This window comes from Natator depressus, chromosome 1, assembly GCF_965152275.1.
Source record: "Natator depressus isolate rNatDep1 chromosome 1, rNatDep2.hap1, whole genome shotgun sequence".
NCBI lineage: Eukaryota > Metazoa > Chordata > Testudines > Cheloniidae > Natator > Natator depressus.
This window is the reverse complement of record NC_134234.1, coordinates 42,205,543-42,233,464: the sequence shown is the minus strand read 5'-3', so window position 1 is coordinate 42,233,464 and position 27,922 is coordinate 42,205,543. Positions and strand designations below refer to the sequence as shown.

General features: G+C 41.7%; 1 protein-coding gene across 2 annotated transcripts in view; it reads left to right on the top strand.

The window, feature by feature from the left end:
• SACS (sacsin molecular chaperone) overlaps positions 1–27,299 on the top strand; it is a 252,517-nt gene extending 225,218 nt beyond the window's left edge. For both annotated transcript variants that reach the window (XM_074958364.1, XM_074958355.1), the window contains exon 11: positions 14,189–27,299. In XM_074958364.1, coding sequence (XP_074814465.1) covers positions 14,189–25,749 — 11,561 coding nt within the window. In that variant the 3' untranslated portion in view covers positions 25,750–27,299. The remainder of the gene's footprint in view (positions 1–14,188) is intronic.
• Positions 27,300–27,922: the final 623 nt, after the last annotated feature.

Sequence of the window (27,922 nt, the reverse complement as noted above, 5' to 3'; positions counted from 1 at the left end):
ACCAAGGACCAAGAAGGAGAGGGACTTTAGGCTGAAACTACTCCTTATGGAGTCAGCCCTTGGTCCCTAGCTGACACAGGTGGTGTCTGACTGGCCTTGGTGTGAGTGCGGAGTGCACTGGCCTTGGTACGAGAGGCTGTGGCACCGAGAAAGAACTTGGGTTCCAGGGACCCTCGTCACCACCATTCCCCGGTGCCCTCGTCACCACCATTCCCCGGTGCCGAAGACCTCCTCTGGTATAGGTGCCCAGCACAGCTCCCATTCATCGGTGCTGCACAAGAAAAAGAAGACGGACAGCAGTCGTTCTCCCACTAAAGTAGTGGAGTGAGGAGGCACCAGCAGGGTATGTCCCATGCTAAGGTATTCTGCTCCATCTCTGACTCAGCCAGCACCTTTGACTCCGGCCTCACAGGGAGGTCTGTCAAGTCCGGTTCTAGTCCACTCTGCGGTGCCGGAGTGTTGAGAGGAGGACCCAGACTTTCCCTCTATGCTGGACACCTTTGCGGCAGCTAGGGACCCCATAACGATGACAGCACAGTCCCCCACACTGGCATGGGCACCACAAAGAGGCATGGTGCCCTCTTGGGGATAAGCTGATGATGATGAGGCACCACTTGCCCTCACCCTGGCACTGCTCCCTGGCACCATCTCGCTCTGCACCACCTTGGTTACCAAGGTCAGAGTCCTCGTCGGACTTGGAAGCAGAGTTGTACACCTCTAGGCAAAGCCGACTGTTAGGGGGCTTATTCCTTCACCCACTTACTTCCCTGGTCCTTCTCGCATGAACAGAGAGCAACAATACCCGAAGTCCAAAGGTGCAAACAATTCGATGTTTATTGGGGTGAACATCCAGCAAGCATGATTCCAGTTTCCTTCCTTAGTGTCCCCCTTCCCAGCTCTGACACCACAGAGCCTTACACCTGTGTCCCAGTTCCCATTCCTGCCCTTAGCCAAACATTTTTCCAATTTCCTTACCCCCATTCCCTGTTCCCATTTCCCCCTTTAGCAAAACCTGATTCCAATTTCCTTACCCCCATTCCCTGTTCCCATCTCCCCCACCCACACATCCACCCCCCCCACTTCCTGATTGACTGCAGACTATATAGTAAAACTTGAGTTCTGCTTAGCTATACCTTAACCAATCATTTTCCTGAAATTTAACTAACCAATCCTAACATATTGTAACATGGTTATATAACCAATTATATCCCACCACCTTAATTAGTTTACACCCAGCAAAATTAATTATACAGCAGATAGGAACAATCACAGAACCAGACAGAGATTATACAGACAAACAATAGGGAAATGGGGACTACAGTGATAGAACAACACAGAAATGAGGATTTCACATCCAAGCTATTGATAAGTGAGTTCTTGCCAGACAGGATGCTATCAAACTAGGTTTCCTTTTACATCTTCTAGGCACTTCCCTTTCTCTGGAGGTGATAGGCATTATCATGACAGGATTGTATTCCTAACAGCCCAGTAGCACCTGATTTCAATGTGACTAGTTTGGAATGTAAGGATGTGACCGTTCGCTTCCCAGCTTATGGCTGCCTCTGCTGCTTAGCCAAAGGCCTTAGCCTAAGAACAGGGCCTCAGACTGTCACAGTAAGAGAAGGCCCTTACACCGGCAGACAGTGATTTTGATTCTTTCTTTTATACCTCTAACTAGCCAAGTGATAAGAATACACCTAAATTCTTCGAGTACAGGCCTTGACCGACAGGCCTGAATATCTATATCCTAACACCGACACCGCTCAAGACAAGAGGAAGGGCAGCCGCTACCCATTATGTCCTGACCTCTGCTGTGGCAGGTGCCTGCTCAATGGCCCTTCTGGACCCCTGGGGCCTACCACCAAGCCTTACGGCCAGGGTTCAGATCCTTATTGGTGGCTTCGGAGGCACAGGTCCCTCCATCATCAACGTTGATAGCTCGGGAACCTCTTCAAAGGCAGGAGATGGGCACGCAGGTTGGCACCGAGACTGTTGGGGACCTGGCACTGGGATCAGTATTGAGACGGGCGCAGGCCCACAAACCAGAATCACTCCTGGCATTGCACAAGGTGTTTTGGTGCAAGGGGATCCCCGCAAACCAGAGGGTCAGGAAGACCCGGTGTCCCCGCAGGCATCTTCCTCATCCTCTCTGGATGAAGGGGTGGCGGACATTTCCACCACACTGCCTGCCATGGACAACAGGGAACACCAACAGTTTCTCAGGAGGGTGGCTCAAAACTTAAGCATGCAGTCAGAGAAGGTGTTGGAGAAGACTGACCCTATGGTTGACATTCTGGTCCCTGAAGGTCCTTCAAGGCTTTGTCCCTTATTAAGACTATCCATAACACCACTAAGGTGTGGCAAACACCCACCTCTCTTCTCCCCAACGGTGAAAGGGGTAGAGAGGAAATATATTGTACCCTCCAAAGGGTATGAGTACCTGTTTACTCATCTTCAGCCAGGTACTCTGGTGGTGGGGGCGGCCAACCAGAAGGAAAGGCAGGGGCAACTGGGGCTGACTCATAAATCCAAAGAGGCAAAGAAGTTGGATTTCTTCAGCAGGAAGGTGTATTGTACCGCGGGGCTTCAGCTTCGCATTGCCAACGAGCAGGCAGTCTTTAGCCTCTATAGCTATAATTCCTTGAACATGCAGTCCAAATTTCAGGAACTGCTTCTGGCGGACTCCCATTTGGAGTTTGTGGCTGTCCTGGAGGAAGGCAAGGTTGTCACGGGAACCTCCTTACAGGCCTCGCTGGACTCGGTGGAGTCAGCAACCCGTACGATGGCAACTGCAATAGCCGTGAGACGGAGCTCATGGCTTCAAGTATCGGGACTCTCACAAAAAGTCCAACACACTATTCAGGACTTGCCTTTTGATTGTTCAAGACTCTTTTCGGAGCAGAAACTAGGCCCCACAGCCTGAAAGACTCAAGACAACACTGAAGTCCCTGGGGCTTCATACGCCAGCCCCCCAAAGAAAGCCATTTAAGCCACAACCCGTCCTTCGCTTCTCCTCAGCTCTTCCTAGGCAGGACTGTAGCAGGAAGTGGGGCAGGAGTAATAGGCAGAGGCCCTCTCAGTCCTCTTCTAACCAGGGCCAAGGCTGAGCGAGGCAGCCCTCAGCCTCCAAACAAACTTTTGAAGGTACGCCCAGGGGTGACACACCAGTTCAGATGCCGGATCCTTCCCCTCCCCTTGTGAATCGTCTGTCTCATTTCTACCAGGCCTGAGCTGAAATCACCTCAGACCAGTAGGTCTTGAGCACAGTAGAATTGGGATATTCTGTCCAATTCTGTTCCCTCCCACCTTCCCCCCCACCTTCCCCATCCCTCTTCAGGGACCCTTGTCACGAGCAACTTTTAGTGCAGGAGGTGCAAACGCTCCTACAACTTGGGGCGGTAGAGGAGGAACCTCTGGAGTTCAGGGGCAGGGGGCTGTACTCCCGGTATTTCCTAATCCTAAAGGCCAAGGATGGACTCAGGCCTATTTTAGATCTCTGAAACCTAAACAGATTCATAGAATCATAGAATATCAGGGTTGGAAGGGACCTCAGGAGGTCATCTAGTCCAACCCCCTGCTCAAAGCAGGACCAATCCCCAACTAAATCATCCCAGACCGGGCTTTGTCAAGCCTGACCTTAAAATCTTCTAAGGAAGGAGATTCCACCACCTCCCTAGGTAACGCATTCCAGTGTTTCACCACCCTCCCAGTGAAAAAGTTTTTCTTGATATCCAACCTAAACCTCCCCCACTGCAACTTGAGACCATTACTCCTTGTTCTGTCATCTGCTACCACTGAGAACAGTCTAGATCCATCCCCTTTGGAACCCCCTTTCAGGTAGTTGAAAGCACCTATCAAATCCCCCCTCATTCTTCTCTTCCGCAGACTAAACAATCCCAGTTCCCTCAGCCTCTCCTCATAAGTCATGTGTTCCAATCCCCTAATCATTTTTGTTGCCCTCCGCTGAACGTTTTCCAATTTTTCCGCATCCTTCTTGTAGTGTGGGGCCCAAAACTGGACACAGTACTCCAGATGAGGCCTCACCAATGTCGAATAGAGGGGAACGATCACGTCCCTCGATCTGCTGGCAATGCCCCTACTTATACATCCCAAAATGTTATTGGCCTTCTTGGCAACAAGGACACACTGTTGACTCATATCCAGCTTCTCGTCCACTGTAACCCCTAGGTCCTTTTCTGCAGAACTGCTGCCTAGCCATTCGGTCCCTAGTCTGTAGCGGTGCATGGGATTCTTCCGTCCTAAGTGCAGGACTCTGCAATTGTCCTTGTTGAACCTCATCAGATTTCTTTTGGTCCAATCCTCTAATTTGTCTAGGTCCCTCTGTATCCTATCCCTACCCTCCAGCGTATCTACCTCTCCTCCCAGTTTAGTGTCATCTGCAAACTTGCTGAGGGTGCAATCCACATCATCCTCCAGATCATTAATGAAGATAATTGAACAAAACCGGCCCAAGGACCGACCCTTGGGGCACTCCACTTGATACCGGCTGCCAACTAGACATGGAGCCATTGATCACTACCCGTTGAGCCCGACAATCTAGCCAGCTTTCTATCCACCTTATAGTCCATTCATCCATCCCATTCTTTAACGTGCTGGCAAGAATACTGTGGGAAACCGTGTCAAAAGCTTTGCTAAAGTCAAGGAACAACATGTCCACTGCTTTCCCCTCATCCACAGAGCCAGTTATCTCGTCATAGAAGGCAATTAGATTCGTCAGGCATGACTTGCCCTTGGTGAATCCATGCTGACTGTTCCCGATCATTTTCCTCTTCTCTAAGTGCTTCAGAATTGATTCCTTGAGGACCTGCTCCATGATTTTTCCAGGGACTGAGGTGAGGCTGACTGGCCTGTAGTTCCCAGGATCCTCCTTCTTTCCTTTTTTAAAGATGGGCACTACATTAGCCTTAATGAAGAAGTTGAAGTTCCACATGGTCTCCCCTGGCTTTCATTATTCCCTCCCTGGATCTGGGGGACTGGTATGCTGTCCTCGAGTTGAAGGACGCGTACTTTCACATGTCCATAATCCTGTCCCACAGATGGTTCTTCGATTTCGTGGTCAACAATACCCACTATCAGTTTATGGTCCTCCCCTTCAGCCTCTTGGTGGTCCCTCAGGTGTTCACCAAGTGCATGGCGGTCGTGGCAGCCTTCTTGCGGAAGCTGCAAGTGCTGATATTCCCATACCTAGAAGACTGGCTTATCAAGGGCTGCTCCCGGGCCCAAGTGGAGGACCACATGAGCCTGGAGCGGACAACGTTCCACAGTCTCAGCCTCATTCTGAACACAGAAAAGTCAACCATTAACCCCACTCAGAGGATAGAGTTTATCAGAGCTCTCCTAGACTCTGGTCAGGCCAGGGCATTCCTCCCGGAATCTCACTTCCTCGCCATGGTCACCATCATAGACGATCTCAGAAGATTCATCACTACTATGGTGCGAAATTGCCTGAAACTGCTCGGACATATGGCTGCCTGCACATATGTGGTACAGCATGCCAAGCTGCAGCTCCATCCCCTTCAGGCTTGGCTAGCCCGAGTATACAGGCCGAACCAAGGCCGCCTAGACAAATTGGTCACACTTACTCCTCCAGTCCTTAAGTCCCTCTGGTGGTGGCTTGACCCCCAAGCAATATGTGTGGGAATATCCTTCTCCAGGCCTCAACCATCACTGTCCCCAGTCACATATGCATCGGCAATGGCATGGGAGGTGCATCTAGGAAGACTCAGGATGTAAGGTCTTTGGTCCTAGGCAGCACTTTTGCTACATATCTATTTCAGGGAGCTGCAGCAGTTTGCCTCACTTGCAAACCCATCTACAAGACAGATGTGTATTGGTATTAACAGAAAAGACCACAGCAAAGTTCTGTATAAACAGACAGGGTGGTGTTCACTCCTCTCTCCTGTATCAGGAAGCCCTCAAGCTGTGGGATTTCTGCATTACCCACTTGATACGTTTGGAGGCATTGTACCTTCTGGGCTCGCAGAACAAATTGGCCGATCACCTCAGCAGGTCCTTTCATGGCCACGAGTGGTCCCTCCACCCGGATGTCGCCATCAACATCTTCCAAAGGTGGGGAATTCCCCAGCTAGACCTGTTTGCGACATGGCACAACAGGAAGTGTCAGCAGTTCTGTTCTTTCCTGAATCACAGCCCAGGCTCGCTGGCGGATGCCTTTTTTCTCCCTTGGAAGGGGCATCTGCTATATGCATTCCTGCCCTTCCCGCTCATTCACAAGGTCCTGCTGAAGGTCCGACAAGAGGGTGCATCAATAATCTTGATAGCACCAGTGGTTCACCACGTTTCTAGACCTGTTGGTGGACATGATTATAACTCTGCCCCGGGTCCCGGACTTGATCACGCAGGACCATGGCCACCTCCAACATGCCAATCTAGAGTCTTTCTGCCTCATAGCATGGAAACTCCATGGCTGAATGCGTTAGAGCTTGCATGCTCAGACTCAGGAGGTTCTCCTTGGCAGCAGAAAGCCATCCACTCTGGCCACTTATCTGGCTAAGTGGAAGAGGTTTTGGATTTGGTCACTGCAGAAGAGCACTCCTCCATTACAGTCATCAATTCCCTTCATCCTGGACTATTTACTTCACCTAAAACAGCAGGGCCAGGCAGTATCGTCAGTAAAGGTGCACCTGACCGCTATTTCGGCTTTCCATCCCGGCTCAGCTGGATGGTCAATATTTGCTATCCCCATGGTTGGCCGCTTCCTCAAAGGGCTAGATAGACTGTACCCTCAAGTTAGGCAGCTGATTCCCCCATGGGATCTCAACCTGGTGCTCTCGAGGCTCATGGGCCTTCCCTTCGAACCCCTAGCAACATGCTCTCTACTTTACCTGTCTTGGAAGGTGGCATTCCTCGTGGCTATAATTTCAGCCAGGATGGTGTCTGAGCTCAGGGCCCTCACGTCCGACCCCCCTTATACTGTGTTTTATAAAACAAAGTGAAGTTGTGGCCACACCCAGCTTTCCTCCCGAAGGTAGTTTCACAATTTCACATGAATCAGGACATTTTTCTTCCAGTGTTCTTCCCTAAGCCACATGCTAATAACCGGGAATGGATGCTCCAATCCCTGGATGTCAGACGAACGTTAGCCTTCTATATTGAGCGGACAAAGCCGTTTCGGAAATCGACACAGCTATTCATTGCAATTGTGAAGCAGATGGAGGGGCTCTCAGTGTTGGCCCAAAAGATCTCTTTGTGGATCATGGCTTGTATCTGGGTATGGTACAACCTAGCAAAGATACTGGCCCCAGCTTTAACAGCACACTCCACAAGAGCACAAGCTTCATGTGCAGCATTCCTGGTGCAGGTTCCTATTCAAGACATCTGCAGGGTGGCGACATGGTCGTCTATTCACACCTTTCCATCTCATTATACCATTACACAACAGGCGAGACGATGTTGCATTTGGCAGAGCAGTGCTGCAGTCTGCGAGTTGGTGAACTCCGACCCCTTCTCCTAGGGATTGCTTGTGACACACCTACTTGGAATCAATATGAACAATCACTCGAAGAAGAAAAAATGGTTACCTACCTTTCATAATTGTTGTTCTGCGAGATGGGTTGCTCATGTCCATTCCAAGATCCACCCACCTCCTCTCCATCAGAGTATTCGGCAAGAAGGAACTGAAGAGGTTGCGGATCGGCAGGGACCTATATACACCACCATGAAGGCATGACTCCAGAGGGCTCCACAGCTGACCTGACCGGTACCGCTATGGGAAAAACCTTCTGGCAATCATGCACGTGGCGTGCACATACCTACTTGGAATGGACATGAGCAACACATCTCAAAGAACAACAGTTATGAAAGGTAGGTAACCGTTTTTTCTTGGATCATAGCCTACTTCCATTACTGCTGTGACCTGGCGAAGGTGCCTCCACCAGCAACCATGACTGCCCACTCAACTAGGGTGTAAGCTTTGTCGGCCGCCTTTCTCGCCCAGGTGTTGATTCAGGTTATCTGCAGGGCCTCTACCTGGTCATCTGTCCACACATTTAGGTCTCATTATGCGCTTACCCAGCAAGCCTGAGTTGATGCTGGCTTCGGCAGAGCAGCATTGCAAACCACACGATTGTGAACTCTGAGCTGCCTCCAGGGATACTGCTTGTGAGTCATATAGAATGGAATTGACATAAGCAAACACTCAAAGAAGAAAAAACGGTTACCTACGATTTCAAGATGTGTTGCTTCTGTCCACTACATTACCCGCCTTCCTGCCCCTCTGTCAGAGTTGCCGGCAAGAAGGAACTGAGAGTGCATAGGGCCAGCGGCGCCTTATATACCGACAAATGAGCATGTCACTCAAGAGGGCACCACAGCTGACCCTGTGGATACTGCTAAGACAAAAATCTCCAACAGCCGTGCACGTGGGTGCATGCACACCTAGAATGGAATGGACATGAGCAACACACCGCGAAGAACAACAGTTATGTAAATTAGGTAACCGTTTTTTTCTGTTTTCAAATCTAGTCAATTTCAGTTAGTGATAATCAATGCAGGATTAAAGCTGCAGTTTTCAGAGAGTTTTGTGTTCAGCAATAATAGCCATGTGTGCTCTAACACGGCATCGTGTTTATTCCATCATGGATTAGAACCCAGTCCTGGCTACTGATAGCTGCACACATTTCCTGGAGCAGGAACTCCAGATAGTTTGTCACATTGTGGGGAAGAACGTATTTTCCACGCCCCCCTGTTTCGCTGACTAGTCCACTCCACTCAGGGATGTGCTGTTGGTTTGAATACTTCTGTTGCTTACGCTGCAGGATTCCCTCCAGCAGTCAGGAATAACATTTCCCTCTGCCAATAGGGAACCACAAGACCTGTTATGTCTTCCAAAATATGAAAGGCCTGAAATGGGAAAGAAAATGCATTTTTCCTGCAAGGACCCTCCATATGGCAATTACTTAGGAAATTTTTATGAAGCAGTTTTGATTTTAAAATTACCATTGCCTATGTACTTCTGTAACTATGATAAACAAGGCTGCGTCAAGAGACCGCGTGATGACTGAAGCATCCCCTTCACAGTATGTGTGGGTTCACATTAGAATTGTTATATTTTATGCCCTTGACGTTCCACAGTTATTAATTCTGTGCTCCTCCACAGAGCTATTTTCAACAATAACCCTCTGTTTCTTATAATATTTAAGGCCCATAACCTATACTACCTGCTGTTCTTCTGGAACTTGATCCCTGGCTCAGCATACTCTCAGGACCATTCCAAAAGAAAGATTTTCATAGAATCACAGGGTTGGAAGGGACCTCAGGAGATCATCTAGTCCAACCCCCTGCTCAAAGCAGGACCAAGCCCCATTTTTTGCCCCAGATCAACTTAACAGCCCCCTCAAGGGTTGAACTCACACCCTGGGTTTAGCAGGCCAATGCTCAAACCACTGAGCTATCCCACCCCCAAATGAAGAACACATGATCAATGTTCTTGAGAGGGCAGAGCAGCAGTTCCAGTACCAGAAGAAGAGGGATGAAAGACAGAGCAATGGCAGGCTGACAGGCAGGAGGCAAGGTTGAGGCTCGCTGCCCAGCTGGAGGTGAATGTTTCAGCAATGGAGCAGGCCCTTGCACAGCAGTTCCTGGAACAGAAACGGTGGCTAAGGGAAGAGGACAGAGCCCAACAAAGACAACTGTTCCAGCAACTGCTATCTTAATGGCTGCAAGATCACTGGCTCCTGCTGCCTCTCCCACAGCACGTCCTGATGCCCCAGCAACATACCTTCAGCCCAGCAGTAGCTTGCACAACTCCATATTGGGGGAGCCCATACATTCAGTACTGGTGAGCAGCTGGGCTGGCAACTAAACCCTGTGGGGCCTTCCTTCCTCTTTGGTGGAAACCTCCACCTCCCTCACCTGCCACAAAGTGAGGGCTAAACATGTAAAGAAGGGAAAGGAGGATCTGGGGCCAGGGGACATGCAGTGGTAGGGGGATTGTGTTACGTATTAACTATTTCCTGTTCTTTATTGCGGGGTGTTTGGTGTTGTAATGGCAGCTGGCCTGCCCAACACTGTGTGAGTGGTTTACTGTTTTCTGATCTGTTTACAAATAAAGAATGTTATGTTTTCAAGAAAGTTTATTGCTGTTCAGTGCATCATATCATACACACAGGATCTGAGATAAAGGTAAAAACATATTAAGGAGTAGTTAAGCATTGCAAAGCAAACAGTATTCCTCTGTTTGCTGGTCCCCTAACACAAATTTATTTTTTGTCATGTCATCTGACTTACATTACATAGCAATTAAACCCACACCCCTCCCACGCACTGCCCCCCTGCCAAAAATGAGCCAGCTCCTCTCCCCCACTAAGCACATTCGTACAGGTACTATTCCCCCTCTTCCATTGGGCCATGCAGGTCAATAATGTGAATGCACACAAAGTATCTCTTACTTCTGCAGCACAGGTGCAACCAGCTCCCACAGTTGTGGCTGCACTTTCTGGCTGAGGGCACCAATCCCGCGTTCCCTCGCTGTCATAGATCCATTCAGGGGGAAATGGCTCACCTCTGGCCTCTAGGTTGTGAAGAGCACAGCAAGTCACAGTAATGCAGACCACATTAATTATATTGGCATCTAAATGGGTTTGTAAACACCTCCAACTTGATTTTAATCTGCCAAAAGCACATTCAACGATTCTCCAGCTTCTTTGAGTATAATTAAACCTTTATTTGCCAGGGCCAGGGAAATCAGGATATGGTTTCATAAGCCAAGGCATAAGAGGTTATGTGGGGGTCCCCCAGAATAACAGTGTGTACAGTAACATCATTTATGTTAGTGTCATTTAGTAGGATTAGTAGAAATAGTGTCCCAGCCTGTCCCAAGAATGTAGACACCCGAGCTGTGAAAAATTCCGGCATCGTGAACTTTTCCTGTACAGCCCACATTGACATTCATAAATCTCGCTCTGTGGTTCACTAGTGCCTGCATAACAGTGGAGTAGTACCCTTTGCAGTTTATATACTCATGTGCTCCTTGAGAAGGGCATACTATGGGCACATGAGTCCCATCACTAGCATTGCCACAGTTACGAAACCCCACTCTCTCAAAGCCATCAATTACTTCTGGAATATCTTTAGTGCCTGCCACCTTGGGGTAAACCTCATGCCTGATTGTGTCAGTTATCTCTGCCACTACTTTACCCATAGTCAGCTTTCCAACCCCAAACCAGTTGGCAATAGACCTGTAGCAATCTTGGGTAGCCAGCTTCCACACAGTTATAGCAACCTGCTTCTGGACTGGCAAGGATGACTTTGTGTATCTCTTTATGCTGGAGAGTGTGTCCGGGGAGGGGGCGGTTAAGAAGCTCACAAAGCTCCAGAAATGTTGCTTTTGTCATGCAAAAGTTCTGGATCTGCTGCTCCTCATCGCAGCTCTTCATGACTATCTGGTCCCACCAGCCAGTCCTTGTGGCCATACACCAGAAGCAGTGCTCTGTGTAGGGGCCATCAGTGGCTATGCCAATTGTACTGAGCAGCATTTGCCACTGAGAGTCTGTGATGCCAGGGTGCTCCTCCTCCTGCAGCTCCATCAGGAAGTCAGTGAGGTACCTTTGGTGGGACAGAAAACATTGCCAAAATGTCCACCAGCATCTTATAGATGCTCTGCCAGCTTCCTGATACATGCGTGAAAGTGCAAGCAAGAGAAGTTCATCCAAAGGTGCCTCTTCCTTGTTGCTGGCTCTGGTAGCTGGAAGTACACAAAACAAAATGATTGCTTGGCAGGATTTGTTGGCAGACAGTTCAAATTTCCTGTAATGTGCAGGGTGATCAGCAGAGTTTTCCTACAGTGCGACACATTCCTAGGGCTAGAGTTAGCGTTGTGGGGGGCGGTGCACTAGGCGCTCTGGGATACGGTTACTTTGACTCAGATCTGTAGTTTGACTCAGAGTCTGGATGCCAGAGCCCTAGGTTCGAGCACCAGTCAGAAAATTCTTAACCTAGGTTACAGTGCAATGTAGATGCTCAAGCTCAGGTTTCCCTGACACAGGTCAGCTGACTTGAGTCTCGCTATGCGTACATTGCTATGTAGAGCCTGTGTAAACTTGAAAGCTTGTCTTTCTCACAACAGAAATTGGTCTAATAAAAAACATTGCCTCACCGACTTTGTACTTTCTGTAGTTATAGGTAACATATAAGATTGATGAAATGGAAAGAAGTTAACAAATTTTTTCTTATGTTTGTGCAGATAGTTTCTCCCTTTCTGAGAAAACCCCTATAACATTCTTGTTAACTGCTGGAAATGGCCCACCTTGATTATCACTACAAAAGGTTTTCTTTCCCCCACTCTCCTGCTGGTAATAGCTCATCTTAAGTGATCACTCTCCTTACGGTGTGTATGATAACACCCATTTTTTCATGTTCTGTGTGTATATAAATCTCCTCACTGTATTTTCCACTGAATGCATCCGATGAAGTGAGCTGTAGCTCACGAAAGCTTATGCTCAAATAAATTTGTTAGTCTCTAAGGTGCCACAAATACTCCTTTTCTTTTTGCCTGTAAACATCAACATTCAAAAGATCTAAATAAGAAACTTTTAAAGGATTTTAAAAACATCTGGATTTACTATGTAGAAGGCTGATTTCTATCTGAAAGAGTTTTTAAAAAGTTTAAAACATTGTTACTATACGGCACGTTGTTTTAAGAAAAATACATATTACAGTTGTTCACCCTATTCTCCTTTTATTTCACAATCACCATCTGCTTAGTATGCTACAGTAATACTTTGCACTTATATAGCACCTTTCATCCAAAGGTCTTAAAGTGCTTTGCAAAGCTAGGAACAGAGAGGCTAAGTGACTAGCCCATGGATACAGAGCAAGTTAGTGGCAGAGCCAGAACTGAAATAAGTGTTGACAGTCTCCTGCTTTAACCATGTAAACAAACTGCTAATAGTAATAAACATTAAAATTGCCTGTGTAACTTTTCCATGTAACTTGCCACTTCATGTTTCCTTTTTAATGTTCTTTTTCCTTATTTTGGACATCTATATTATATAAAATGACTTTTTGATAAAACCAATATTGATTACTGCATATGAATGTATATTATGTTGCAGAAATACATGATGCATTATATTTGTATGTAATTATTACAAAATTGTCTGTCACACATTTCATATTTGGTTTTAGAGTACAAGGATTAATGTAGGTTATTATATATATGTGGGAGAAAAGTAAAATGCTTTCATGATAATCTGTTAGTGGAGCTGATGTTCTAATTTTTGTGCTGTCAAAGCCATGTCTCCACAGCTGTTTTGCTATAATTGGACTACTGCTTTTAGGGAAAGAGTTTTGTTAAGTAATTAGAGTAGGGGTCTGAAATTCAACATTGGTGGGTTCTCCTATTTGTTCTGCCACTGTCTTTCAGTGCCATCATGGGAAATTTATTAATTTCCCTGTGCTTCAGTTTACCCATTTATCTATCTCACAGAAGTGTTGTAGGGTTTAACTATGATCTATTTATTTAGAATACCAATGTATATTTCAAAATATATTATTGTCAATAAAGACTGATTTATAGTAGACGTTTTTACACACACGCACACACACACGCACATATTTTTAACCTTAGATTCAGCATTTGCTATATAGTAGTTTTGTTGCGACCAAGTTTTTTTTTTACTGACTGAAGGTTGACTGAAGCTTAGGCTAGTACCTAGGATGGCCCTGCTGTTTGCTCTAACCAATAGGTTACACTTCACATTTTTTCTAAAAATAAGTAACTATTAATTGAATGGATAATGCCAAAAAAAATAGCCCCAAATAATCATTTTTCTGAGCCTTTCTGTTTGAGTTTAAGCAAGCATAAAGGACAATCCCTACATGCACAGCTGTATTTTATATATTGAAAATTAACTCTACAGTTCTTTTTGTGTGCCCAAAGACTTTGTGCAAAACTAACATACTGATCAGTTGCAATCTGGTAATTATTTCTTGTACTAATATATAATGGACTTGATTTTAATCAACTCAGCAAAGTGAGATGAGACATTTGAGTTCAGGTCTGAAATCATCTTTGTGAACAAGTATAGAAATTGGGAAGTTTCCTGTCCTGCTTTTTCTGTTTCCTTTATGAAAAAAGTTACAGAAAAAAAGTATTTCTCCTGTTTTGCTTGATTTTCATGGAGTTATTGTTTTATTTCAATTTCAGGAAGACCATGCACTCAACTGCAGCTTCTGAACTCTGAACGATTTGCCCGGCTTATCAAAGAAGTTCTGAACACCTTGTGGCCTGGCAGAGATATGGTGGTACAATGGTATCCAGGTTCAGAAGATAAAAATCACCCATCTATTTCATGGCTTAAGATGGTCTGGAAGAATCTATATATACACTTTTCTGAAGACTTGACTATGTTTGATGACATGCCACTTATCCCGAAGATGCCGCTAGAGGAAGACCAGGTATTAGTGGAACTTATTAGACTTAGGACTCCACCTGCAATTATTTTAGAAGATGAATCTGAGACACAGCTTCCAGGATTTTTAGCTGACATGATTCAAAAACTTGGTGGTGTTGTACTTAAGAAGCTAGATGCTTCTATACAACATCCACTTTTAAAAAAATATGTGCATCCACCATTACCAGGTGCTGTTTTGCAGATAATGGAGAAACTGTCATGGCAAAAACTGTCCAGTCAAGTTTCATCATTACCTCCAGCACATAAAGATGCTCTTAGGGGATTCTTAGCTAGCTTAACTGATGTCAGTGAAAAAGAGAGAAGAATTATTCAGGAGCTACTGATATTTAAAAGAATTGAACAATCATCTGATGAAGGGGTCACTGTTTTTACTGGATTAAAAGGTTGTAAAGTGTTGCATCACACTGCCAAACTTCCACCTAGTCTGAGACTTTCTATTCCAATAATTGACAGCAGTGATGAAGCTACCATTCGTTTAGCTAACTTATTAAAAGTAGAACAGTTAAAGAGCACAGATTGTCTAAAGTTTATTATACAAGATATTCAAAATGACTTTTATTCTTATGATGAAACAATACAGATTATGCTCTGGGTTCTTGAAAATCTCACTTTCCTCAAAAATGAGAATACAGATGTGCTAGATTGGCTGACATCACTAAAATTTATTCAGATTTCACAAGGAAAGATAGTGTCGGCCAATGAACTTTTTGATCCTGAGGTAGAAGTACTGCAAAATCTGTTTTATGCTGAGGAGGAAATCTGCTTCCCACCTAGTATTTTTACAGCATCTTCAGATATTCTTCATTCTCTGAGACAAATAGGTTTAAAAAATGAAAGCGGTCTTGAAGAAAAAGACATTATGCGAGTGGCAAATAAAATTGAAAGTTTGCAAGGTGATTCTCGCACAAGCCATGATGTACTATTAAGAAAAGCTAGAACTCTTTTAATGATTTTGAACAAAAATCATATGTTGCTGCAGTCAGCTGAAGCAAAATCAATGCTGAAAAAATTAAAATGGATTCCAGCATGTAAGGAAAGACCTCCAAACTATCCGGGATCATTGGTTTGGAAAGGAGACCTTTGTAATTTTTGTTCACCACCAGAAATGTGTAATATAGCTCATGCAATTTTAGTTGGTTCATCAGTTCCCTTTGTGGAAAGTGTCCATTTAAATATAGAAAAAGCACTTGGCATCTCCACCAAACCTGGCATAAAAGCAGTCTTAAAACACTTTAAAGTGGTGGTTGATTGGCACAGTTCTAAAACCTTTAGTGATGAAGACTATTACCAATTTCAGCATATCTTGCTTGAAATCTATGGATTTATGCATGATCACTTAGAAGAAGGTAAAGATGCTTTTAAAGCCTTGAAATTTCCCTGGGTCTGGACCGGTAAAACATTTTGTTCCCTTACCCAGGCAGTAATAAAGTCAGTACCTGATCTTGATCTCCAGCCTTATCTGCATAGTGTGCCAAAAACTATGGCTAAATTCCACCAATTGTTTAAAAGTTGTGGATCAGTTGAGCAGTTGACACCAGACCACGTTTCCATGGTCATTCAGAAAATATATCTAAAGAGTGAGCAATCTCTCAGTGAAGAGGAGAGTAAACAAAATCTTCACATTATGCTGAATATTATAAGATGGCTATACAGCAGTCAGATTCCAGCAAGTCTGAATACACCTGTGCCTATATATTGTAGCAAATGTCCTTTTAAGCTTGTAATGAAACCAATTCATGAATGTTGTTATTGTGATATCAAAGTTGATGACTTAAATGATTTGCTTGAAGATTCTGTGGAACCAATAATTCTGGTGCATGAAGACATACCCATGAAAACTGCAGAGTGGTTAAATGTGCCATGCCTCAGTACAAGATTGATTAATCCAGAAAATATGGGATTTGAGCAATCTGGGCAAAGAGAACCTCTCACTGTAAGAATTAAAAACATTTTGGAGGAATACCCTTCTGTTTCAGATATCTTTAAAGAGCTACTTCAAAATGCCGACGATGCCAATGCAACAGAATGTAATTTCATGATTGACATGAGAAGAAATATGAATATAAGAGAGAATCTTTTGGATCCAGGAATGGCAGCGTGTCATGGACCAGCTTTGTGGTCATTCAACAATTCTGAATTTTCTGACTCAGATTTTCTAAATATAACTCGATTAGGTGAGTCTCTAAAAAGAGAAGAAGTTGATAAAGTCGGGAAATTTGGACTAGGGTTCAACTCTGTTTATCACGTCACTGATATTCCTATCTTTATGAGTCGAGAATTCATGATAATGTTTGATCCAAACATTAACCATCTCAGTAAACATATTAGAGATAAATCTAATCCTGGGATCAAGATTAACTGGAGTAAGCAACAGAAAAGGCTGCGAAAATTTCCTAACCAGTTCAAGCCATTTATAGGTGTGTTTGGTTGTCAGCTACCATTGACTGTGGAGGCTCCTTACAGTTATAAAGGAACACTTTTCAGACTTTCCTTTAGAACTCAGCAGGAGGCTAAAATGAGTGAAGTCAGCAGTACTTGCTACAATACAGCAGACATTTACTCTCTTGTGGATGAGTTTAGCATTTGTGGTCATAGACTGATAATATTCACTCAGAGTGTAAATTCAATGGTTCTGAAATATTTGAAAGTTGAGGAAGCTGACCCTGGTGTAGCACAAGATACAGTGACTATTAAAAAAAGTCTATGTTCCTCCAAAGCATTGACTGCACCTGTTGTAAGTGTTTTAAAGGAAGCGGCTAAACTGATGAAGACTTGCAGCAGCAGTAATAGAAAGCTTCCCACTGAAACACCAAAGTCTTCATGCATCCTACAGATAATAGTAGAAGAATTTCATCATGTATTTAGACGGATCGCTGATTTACAGTCTCCACTTTTCAGAGGTCCAGAAGATGATCCATCTTCTCTCTTCGAAATGGCTAAATCTGGACAGATGAAAAGGGCAGCTGAAGAACTGCCACAAAAAACAGTAGATTCTACAACTTGGCTCATATGTTCTTGCATGGATACTGGTGATGCTTTAAAATTTTCATTACACGAAAATGGACGAAGACTAGGTCTTGTCCCCTGTGGTGGAGTAGGAGTACTGCTGTCTGAAACTCAGGACCAAAAGTGGATTGTGAAACCTAATTGCAACAGCATTGGGGAAGTATTCTGCTATTTACCTCTACGAATAAAAACAGGTTTACCTGTTCACATCAATGGCTGTTTTGCTGTTACTTCAAATCGAAAAGAGATCTGGAAAACAGACACAAAAGGAAGATGGAACACATTATTCATGAGGCATGTTATTGTAAAAGCCTATTTAGAAGCACTTTGTGTTTTACGTGACATGACAGTCAATGGCGAGCTAGCTGACTACAGTTACTATGCAGTGTGGCCAGATCCTGACTCAGTGCATGATGATTTTTCTGTCATATGTCAAGGATTTTATGAAGATATAGCTCATGCAAAAGGCAAAGAAGGGATCAAAGTGTTCTCTGATGGTTCATCTTGGGTTTCCATGAAGAATGTGAGGTTTTTAGATGATTCAATACTGAAACGTCCAGACATTGGACCTGCAGCCTTTAAGATCTTCCTCAAATATCTTAAAAAAACTGGATCAAAAAATCTTTGTGCTGTGGAGCTTCCATCTTGGATAAAGGCAGGGTTCGAAGAAGCAGGATGTAAATATATACTACTAGAGAACACTTTCTCTGAGAGACAGTTCTTTTCTGAAGTCTTTTTCCCGAACATTCAGGAGATTGATGCAGAGCTGCGTGATCCTTTGATGCGTTATGTTCTGAATGAAAAGGTTGAGGAGTTCTCAGGAATTCTTCGTGTTACTCCCTGTATTCCTTGTTCTTTGGATAAACATTCTTTGGTTATACCTTCAAGATTGATCCACCCTGAAGGAAGAGTTGCAAAGTTGTATGATGCTAAAGATGGAAGATTTCCTTATGGCAGCAGTCAGGATTACCTTAATCCAGTTATCTTGGTTAAACTTGTTCAGTTAGGTATGGCTAAGGATGATGTTCCATGGGAAGACCTAATAGAACGTGCAGAATCAGTAGCCGCAATTAATAGGAATGATCATGTTGCAGCCTGTCTCAGAAGCAGCATTATATTAAGTCTCATTGATGAAAAATTAAAATGTAGAGATCCTAGAGCTAAAGAATTTGCTGCAAAATGTCAGACAATTCCTTTCCTCCCGTTCCTCACAAAACCAGCCGGCTTCTCATTGCACTGGAAGGGTAGTGACTTTCAGCCTGAAACAATGTTTTCAGCAACTGACCTTTTCACTGCTGATCATCAAGATATTGTTTGTCTTTTACAACCAGTTCTTAATGAAAATTCCCATTCCTTTAAAGGTTGTGGAGCCATATCATTAGCTGTCAAAGATTTCTTGGGTTTGCTTAAGAAACCAACTGTTAACATGGTCATAAATCAGTTGCAAGAAATTGCGAAGTCATTTGATGGAATTACATTGTATCAGGAGAATATCACCAATGCTTGTTACAAATACCTCCATGAAGCAATGCTACAAAATGAAACAACAAAAGCAGTGATCGTTGAAAAGTTGAAAAATTTTAGTTTCATTCTTGTTGAGAGTGCGTATGTTAACCCAACAAAAGTGTGTTTTCATTTGAACTTTGAAGCAACACCATATCTTCATCAATTGCCTAATAAATATAAAAATAGTTTCCGTGAACTATTTGAAAGTGTAGGTGTAAGACATGCTTTTACAGTTGAAGATTTTGCCTTAGTTCTTGAGTCTGTAAATCATGAGAGGGGAAGCAAGCAGCTAACAGAAGAGAATTTTCAGCTTTGTAGGAGAATTATTAGTGAAGGAATATGGAGTCTCATTAGAGAGAAGAAGCAAGAATTATGTGAGAAAAAATATGGTGAGATTTTGTTACCAGATACGCATCTAGCACTTTTACCTGCTAAAACTTTGTGTTACAATGACTGTCCTTGGATAAAAGTTAAAGATACAACTGTAAAATACTGTCATGCTGATATCCCTAGAGAAGTTGCAGTGAAGCTTGGTGCAGTACCCAAGCGACATAAAGCTTTAGAAAGATATGCCTCTAATATCTGTTTTACTACTCTTGGGACTGAGTTTGGACAAAAAGAAAAATTGACAAGTAGAATTAAAAGCATTCTTAATGCCTATCCCTCTGAAAAAGAAATGCTGAAAGAGCTCCTTCAGAATGCAGATGATGCAAAAGCTACAGAAATCTGTTTTGTGTTTGATTCTAGACAACATCCAGTTGATAGAATATTTGATGAGAAATGGGCACCACTTCAAGGTCCAGCACTATGTGTTTACAACAATCAGCCTTTTACAGAGGATGATATAAGAGGAATTCAGAACCTTGGAAAAGGTACTAAAGAAGGAAATCCATGTAAAACTGGACAATATGGTATAGGATTCAATTCTGTGTATCACATTACTGACTGCCCTTCTTTCATATCTGGTAATGATATACTCTGTATCTTTGATCCCCATGCTAGATATGCACCAGGTGCAACTTCAGTAAGTCCTGGACGCATGTTTAGAGATTTAGATGCAGATTTCAGAACACAATTCTCAGATGTACTGGACCTTTATTTAGGAAATCACTTTAAAATGGATAATTGCACAATGTTTAGGTTTCCACTTCGAAATGCAGAAATGGCAAATGCGTCAGAAATTTCCCCAGTTCCATGTTCAGATAGAATGGTCCAAAATCTCCTGGATAAGCTGCGTACAGATGGAGCAGAACTTCTAATGTTTTTGAATCACATGGAAAAAATTTCCATTTGTGAAATAGAAAAAACAACTGGAGCATTGAATGTGTTATATTCTGTAAAGGGCAAAATCACTGATGGAGACAGATTGAAACGGAAGCAATTCCATGCATCTGTAATTGACAGCGTAACGAAAAAAAAGCAGTTAAGTGAAATACCTGTGCAACAAATTACTTACACTATGGATACTGAAGACTCTGAAGGGAACCTTACATCTTGGTTAATTTGCAACAGGTCAGGTTTTTCAGCTATGGAAAAGGTATCGAAGAGTGTTATATCAGCTCACAAGAATGAAGACATTACCCTTTTTCCACGTGGAGGAGTAGCTGCTTGCATTACTCACAATTACAAAAAACCACATAGGGCATTTTGTTTCTTACCCTTATCGTTAGAAACCGGGTTACCTTTTCATGTGAATGGACATTTTGCTCTAGATTCTGCCAGAAGAAATCTGTGGCGGGATGATAATGGAGTTGGAGTAAGAAGTGACTGGAATAATAGCCTAATGACAGCACTAATAGCACCAGCCTATGTTGAACTACTGATTCAGCTGAAAAAACGTTACTTTCCAGGCACTGATCCTACAGTATCAGTACTGCAAAACACACCTGTTCATGTTGTGAAAGACACTTTAAAAAAGTTTTTGTCTTTCTTCCCAGTTAACAGACTTGATCTGCAGCCAGATTGGTATTGCTTAGTGAAAGCAGTTTACAGCTGCATTCATGAAGATTTGAAACGCCTTTTACCTGTTGTGCGGGCTCCAAATATTGATGGTTCTGATTTACATTCTGCAGTGATCATTATTTGGGTTAACATGTCTACCTCGAACAAAGGTAGACCATTCTTTGACAATTTGCTACAAGATGAGTTGCACCACCTCAAAAATGTAGAGTACATCACAACACGTAAGACGGTGGCAGAAAATGTTTATAGACTCAAACACCTACTTTTAGAAATTGGATTCAATTTGGTATATAACTGTGATGAAACTGCAAATCTTTACCATTGTCTTGTAGATGCAGATATTCCTGTCAGCTATGTGACTCCTACTGATGTCCGATTTTTTTTGATGACCTTTTCTTCTCCAGACTCCAATTGCCACATTGGAAAATTGCCTTGTCGTCTTCAACAGACAAATCTGAAACTCTTTCACAGTCTAAAACTTCTGGTTGACTATTGCTTTAAGGATGCTGAAGAAAATGAAGTCCAAATTGAGGGATTGCCACTACTTATTACACTTGACAATGTCTTGCAAGTTTTTGATTCAAAGCGGCCAAAGTTCTTAACAACATATCATGAACTGATTCCATCTCGCAAGGATCTGTTTATGAACACTCTGTATTTGCGATACAGTAATATTTTACTTAGCTGTGATGTAGCAAAAGCTTTTGATATCACAAGTTTTGCTGATTTGTTATCATCCATGTTGCCTAGAGAATATAAAACCAGAAGTTGTGTGCGATGGAAAGAAAATTTTGCAAGTGAATCTTGGCTTAAAAATGCATGGCATTTTATCAGTGAATCTGTAAATGTTAAGGAAGACCAAGAAGATATGAAACCAAAATTTGATGATGTTGTTGATACTTTGAAAGATTGGGCTTTGCTTCCAGGTACAAAGTTTACTGTCTCAGTCAATCAGCTTGTAGTGCCAGAGTGTGATGTCTTGCTGCCTCTCAGCTTAATGCATATAGCCGTTTTCCCAAATGCTCAAAGTGATAAAGTTTTCCATGCTTTAATGAAAACTGGTTGTATTCAGCTTGCTTTGAACAAAATATGCTCCAAAGATAATGTTTTAGTGTCTCTGTTGTCAGGATATACAGCAAATATAGATAATCCATCAAGCATTCTGAAAGCCATACATTATATGGTCCAGACCTCGACATTTAAGACTGAAAAATTAGCAGAAAGTGATTTTGAGGCCCTCCTAATGTACTTCAGTTGCCATTTAAGTAATTTGATGTCACAGGATGACATCAAAATTTTAAAGTCTCTCCCATGCTATAAATCCATTAGTGGTCGATACATCAGTATTTCAAAATGTGGAACATGTTACATACTCACAAAAAGTATTCCTTCAGTTGAAGTGGATAGGTGGACACAGTCAACTTCATCTGCCTTTCTTGAAGAAAAAATTAACCTGAAAGACTTGTATACTGTGCTTGGTTGTGTCCCTGTAGATGATCTTGAAGTGTATTTGAAGCATCTTTTACCAAAGATTGAAAGTCTGTCTTATGATGCAAAGACAGAACACCTGATCTACTTAAAGAACAGACTCTCTGGCATTGAGGAATTTTCAGAAATAAAGGAACAGCTGTTTGAAAAGCTGGAAAGCTTTTTGATAATTCACGATGCAAGCAATAGACTAAAACCTGCAAAACATTTTTATGACAGAACTGTAAAAGTCTTTGAAGTTATGCTTCCTGAAAAATTGTTCATACCTCAAGATTTCTTTAAGAGACTGGAACAACTCACAAAACCGAAGAATCAAGGGGCATTCCTTACATCATGGGTAACATTCCTGCGGAATATAGGACTAAAATACATTATTTCCCAGCAACAGTTACTACAGTTTGCTAAGGAGATCAGTATGAGAGCTAACACAGAAAGCTGGTCTAAGGAAACACTGCAAAGTACAGTTGATGTCCTCCTTCATCACATATTCCAAGAAAGAACTGATTTATTATTGGGAAACTTTCTAAAAGAATTATCTTTAATTCCTTTTTTGTGCCCCGAGCGTGCTCCTGCTGAAATTGTCAGATTTCATCCTCAGTATCAAGAGGTTAATGGAACACTCCCTCTTATAAGATTCAGTGGAGCACAAGTAAACCCTAAATTCAAACAGACGGATGTGTTACAATTGCTGTGGACTTCGTGTCCTATTCTTCCTGAAAAAGCAACACCTTTAAGTATCAAGGAACAGGAAGGAAGCAGTCTTGGTCCACAAGAACAGCTTGAGCAGGTTTTAACTATGCTTAATGTTAACTTGGATCCTCCTCTGGACAAAGTTATCAATAACTGCAGAAATATATGCAATATAACAACTTTAGATGAGGACATGGTGAAAACTAGAGCTAAGGTACTAAGGAGTATCTATGAATTTCTCAGTACAGAGAAAAGGGAATTCCGCTTTCAGCTTCGAGGGGTTGCTTTTGTGATGGTGGAAGAAGGTTGGAAGCTCCTGAAGCCTGAGGAGGTAGTAATAAATCTTGAGTATGAATCTGATTTTAAACCTTACCTTTACAAACTTCCTTTAGAACTTGGCACCTTCCACCAGTTATTTAAACACTTAGGTACTGAAGATGTTATTTCAACAAAGCAGTATGTTGAGGTTCTAAGTCGCATATTCAAGAACTCTGAAGGAAAACAATTGGATCCTAATGAAATGCGCACAGTTAAAAGAGTTGTTTCTGGTCTGTTTAAAAGTCTGCAAAATGATTCTGTTAAGGTTAGAAATGACCTTGAGAATGTGAGAGATCTGGCCCTTTACCTTCCCAGTCAAGATGGCAGATTGGTAAAATCAAGTATCTTAGTTTTTGATGATGCGCCACATTACAAAAGTAGAATACAGGGTAACATTGGTGTGCAGATGCTTGTTGATCTTAGCCAGTGTTATTTAGGAAAAGATCATGGTTTTCACACTAAGCTGATAATGCTGTTTCCTCAGAAACTGAGGCCTCGCCTACTTAGCAGTATTCTTGAAGAACTGTTAGATGAAGAGTCTCCCAAAACATGTCAGTTTGGAGCATTATGTTCTCTACAGGGACGGTTGCAGTTACTATTATCTTCTGAACAGTTTATCACAGGACTCATTAGAATTATGAAGCATGAAAATGACAATGCTTTCCTAGCCAATGAAGAAAAGGCCATAAGACTGTGCAAAACCTTGCGAGAAGGCTTGAAAGTTTCCTGTTTTGAGAAGTTGCAAACAACATTAAGGGTTAAAGGTTTTACTCCTATTCCCCACAGTAAAAGTGAAACATTTGCTTTTTTAAAGAGATTTGGGAATGCAGTAATACTGCTTTATATACAGCACTCTGACAGCAAAGACATAAATTTTCTCTTAGCATTAGCAATGACCCTGAAATCTGCAACTGACAATCTAATTTCTGATACCTCATATTTAATTGCCATGTTGGGTTGCAATGATATTTACAGAATTAGCGAGAAGCTTGACAGTTTAGGAGTGAAGTATGACTCCTCAGAACCATCAAAACTTGAATTACCTATGCCTGGAACTCCTATACCAGCTGAAATTCATTATACTCTCCTTATGGATCCAATGAATGTGTTTTATCCAGGTGAATATGTTGGTTACCTTGTTGATGCTGAAGGTGGTGATATATATGGATCATACCAACCAACATATACATATGCAATCATTGTACAAGAAGTAGAAAGGGAAGATGATGAAAATTCCAGTTTTCTAGGTAAGATTTATCAGATCGATATTGGATATAGTGAGTATAAAATAGTGAGCTCTCTTGATTTATACAAGTTTTCAAGACCTGATGAAAGTTCTCAGAGTAGGGACAGTGCACCATCTACCCCAACTAGTCCTACAGAATTTCCAGCACATGGACCTAGGACAGTTCCTCCTCTTTTCTCTGGTAGAGAGAGCCACAAAACAACATCTTCAAAACATCACTCTCCCAAAAAGATTAAGCTGAATTCTTTGCCAGAAATATTAAGAGAAGTGACATCAGTGATTGAACAGGCTTGGAAACTTCCAGAATCTGAAAGGAAAAAGATTATTAGAAGGCTATATCTTAAGTGGCATCCAGATAAAAATTCAGAGAATCTTGATATAGCCAATGAAGTTTTCAAACATTTACAGAATGAGATTAACAGACTAGAAAAACAGGCCTTTATAGATCAAAATACAGACAGAGCATCAAGACGAACATTTTCATCTTCAGCATCTCGATTTCAGTCAGATAAATTTTCATTTCAAAGATTTTATACTTCGTGGAATCAAGAAGCAACGAGCCATAAATCTGAAAGGCAACAGTATAAAGAAAAGTGTCCATCTTCTACAGGGCCATCTTACTCTGCACGTTTCTTTGTACCACCCACATTCAAGTCTGTTGGTAATCCTGTGGAAGCACGTAGATGGCTTAGGCAAGCTCGAGCAAACTTTTCAGCTGCAAGAAATGACCTTCATAAAAATGCTAATGAATGGGTGTGCTTCAAATGCTATCTCTCCACAAAGTTAGCCTTGATTGCAGCTGACTATGCCGTAAGGGGTAAATCAGATAAAGATGTAAAACCAACTGCACTTGCACAAAAAATAGAGGAATATAGTCAACAACTTGAAGGACTTACAAATGATGTTCACACACTGGAAGCTTATGGAGTAGATAGCTTAAAAACTCGATACCCTGATTTGCTTCCCTTTCCACAGATTCCAAATGACAGGTTCACTTCTGAAGTTGCCATGAGAGTGATGGAGTGTACTGCTTGTATCATAATAAAACTTGAAAACTTTATACAACAAAAAGTGTGAGAGATTTGAAAGTTAGAAAATTGTACTCTCAAGAACTAGATATTTAATGTGATGGGATACAAATGTAATTTACATGTACAGATTACTGTATTTCTGAGAGGTTACACTTACCAAACAGCTTAGAAATACAGTGCGCATAATTGGATGGTACTGAAGTATTTAGAATTGAAATTAATGTAAGAAAACTTTTTTTTATTGAGTCTACTGTATAAGCAAACTGTAAAACATGAATATTTAAAAATTTGCAGGGAGATTGTGCTGCAAAAAATAGCTGTCTGTACAGTACATTGATTAAAATTGAACTGCACTTTATGTAACCAAAGCTTAGTGGTATGTTAGATAAAGCTTGTATATAAACTTAGATTTTATTTCATTTAATATTATGCTTCCAAAAACGTGGTGTCACCTTTTGAATATACTGATCAGACTGGACAAATTACTAAATGAAAATCATAAAATAACTTTGGAGAGGAGTCACTCCAGAGCATTTCTTTATTCTTTATCTTCCATGGACATTGATGTTTCTCATAGTAGTATTCTTATCAGCTGGATCTGATTATCAGTTTGCTGCAGTATTACATCCTGAACATTTAAAGGTTAATACAGTACTTTTGAAGTGGTACAGTATTTTAATCCTGATTAATATTACTTGACTTAACATACAACATCATGTAGTGCATTGAATGCATTTACTTAATTGTAATATAATTAGGTATTTAATTTACATTTTCTGTTTAAAAGCCTGTGATTGTTTATTTAATGAAAACTGCATGTTGATAACCTAGGATAGGTGACCATTAATGTACAGAGTTTTATGAAGGGTTTTTGAAAACCATACACCAAAACTAGTTTCTCAAATGTCTAAATGCTTGAGTTTCATATTTCTGTATATATATGTATGTATATTTTCCACAAACAAACATTGGAAATATAGTACAACTTGGGAATCCATTATTTGGTATATAGCAGGCAATATCTTTTGTTACATGTCAGAAGGTGCTGCAATGTAATGTTCTTTTTACTTTGTCTTTCACCATGGCACCAGAGATGTTTGATTTTTAGTTCACTTTCTTTTATAAATTGTAATACTTCTGGTAATGTCATGTAATGTACTCAACATTAGCTATTTGTAAGGAATTATGGGAACTTGTAAATAGGATTTTTGTTTGTTTGTTTTTTGTTCCAAATCTACCACATTAAACATAAATATTCATCATTTCCCAATGACACAATTGTCATAACTGTTTACTTGCTACCACAGTGAAACTGTAATTTCACTTCCAGAATGTAAAGGCAAACAGATAATAACATGATGTTACGGGGTGCTGTGCATGCAGCAGCGTTGTAATCCAAAAGTGGAAATCTGACAAAGGCTTTTTCAGTTTCATGCACATAAATAAGGGCTTGTTATGTTCAGAAATCTCACAAGTAATTATTGGTAATAGGAAGAAATTACACTGTTTGGAAAACTGTATTGCTTCTGGTTGTGAAGCCTTGTGATTATTTCTGCTGTTATATTAAGTGCCATAAGTTTAATAAAGAAAAATGCAAACACATACTTCAATCTGGTGTGTCTTGGATTTATAAATTAGCCCAGTTTTAACCAACAATTTCAAGCCTACTTTTAGCTAAATGTATAATCACTCCATTCTGGTTCATTCTAAACAGTTGTACAGTTTGCATCAGCATATTAACAAGAAAATTATGCAGATGAATGCTTTTTTACTTGTAAAGGTTCATATGCCACATTTCGTAGTTCATTGAAACCCATGTAATTTTTGCTGATTTTGAGCAATAACTAGCAATCAGGTAAAATGAAAAACTAGGTGTGCTCATGAAATAAAGTAGCTTATTCACAGGTTTTAAACAGGTAGTATTAATGATCAGGTAACTTTTATGGTAATTATTAGATGAAAAAGTGTTCAATGTATGCAGGATGTTTAAGCGCGTCATTAAAATTACTAGCAACATGAAAAAAATTGTTTAAAGTATTTTTCATTCTAAATTAATGTAAAATACCACAATATGGAATAGTACTAAGAAAGCATCATAGGAGCAATTTGAATACTATTCAAGGATTTTTTCAGGGAGAATCTTTTAAATAAAGAGTAAGGAGTGAAAATATGTGCTTGCCTCATAAAAACAATGTTATGAACCCTTTAAAACAAATGTG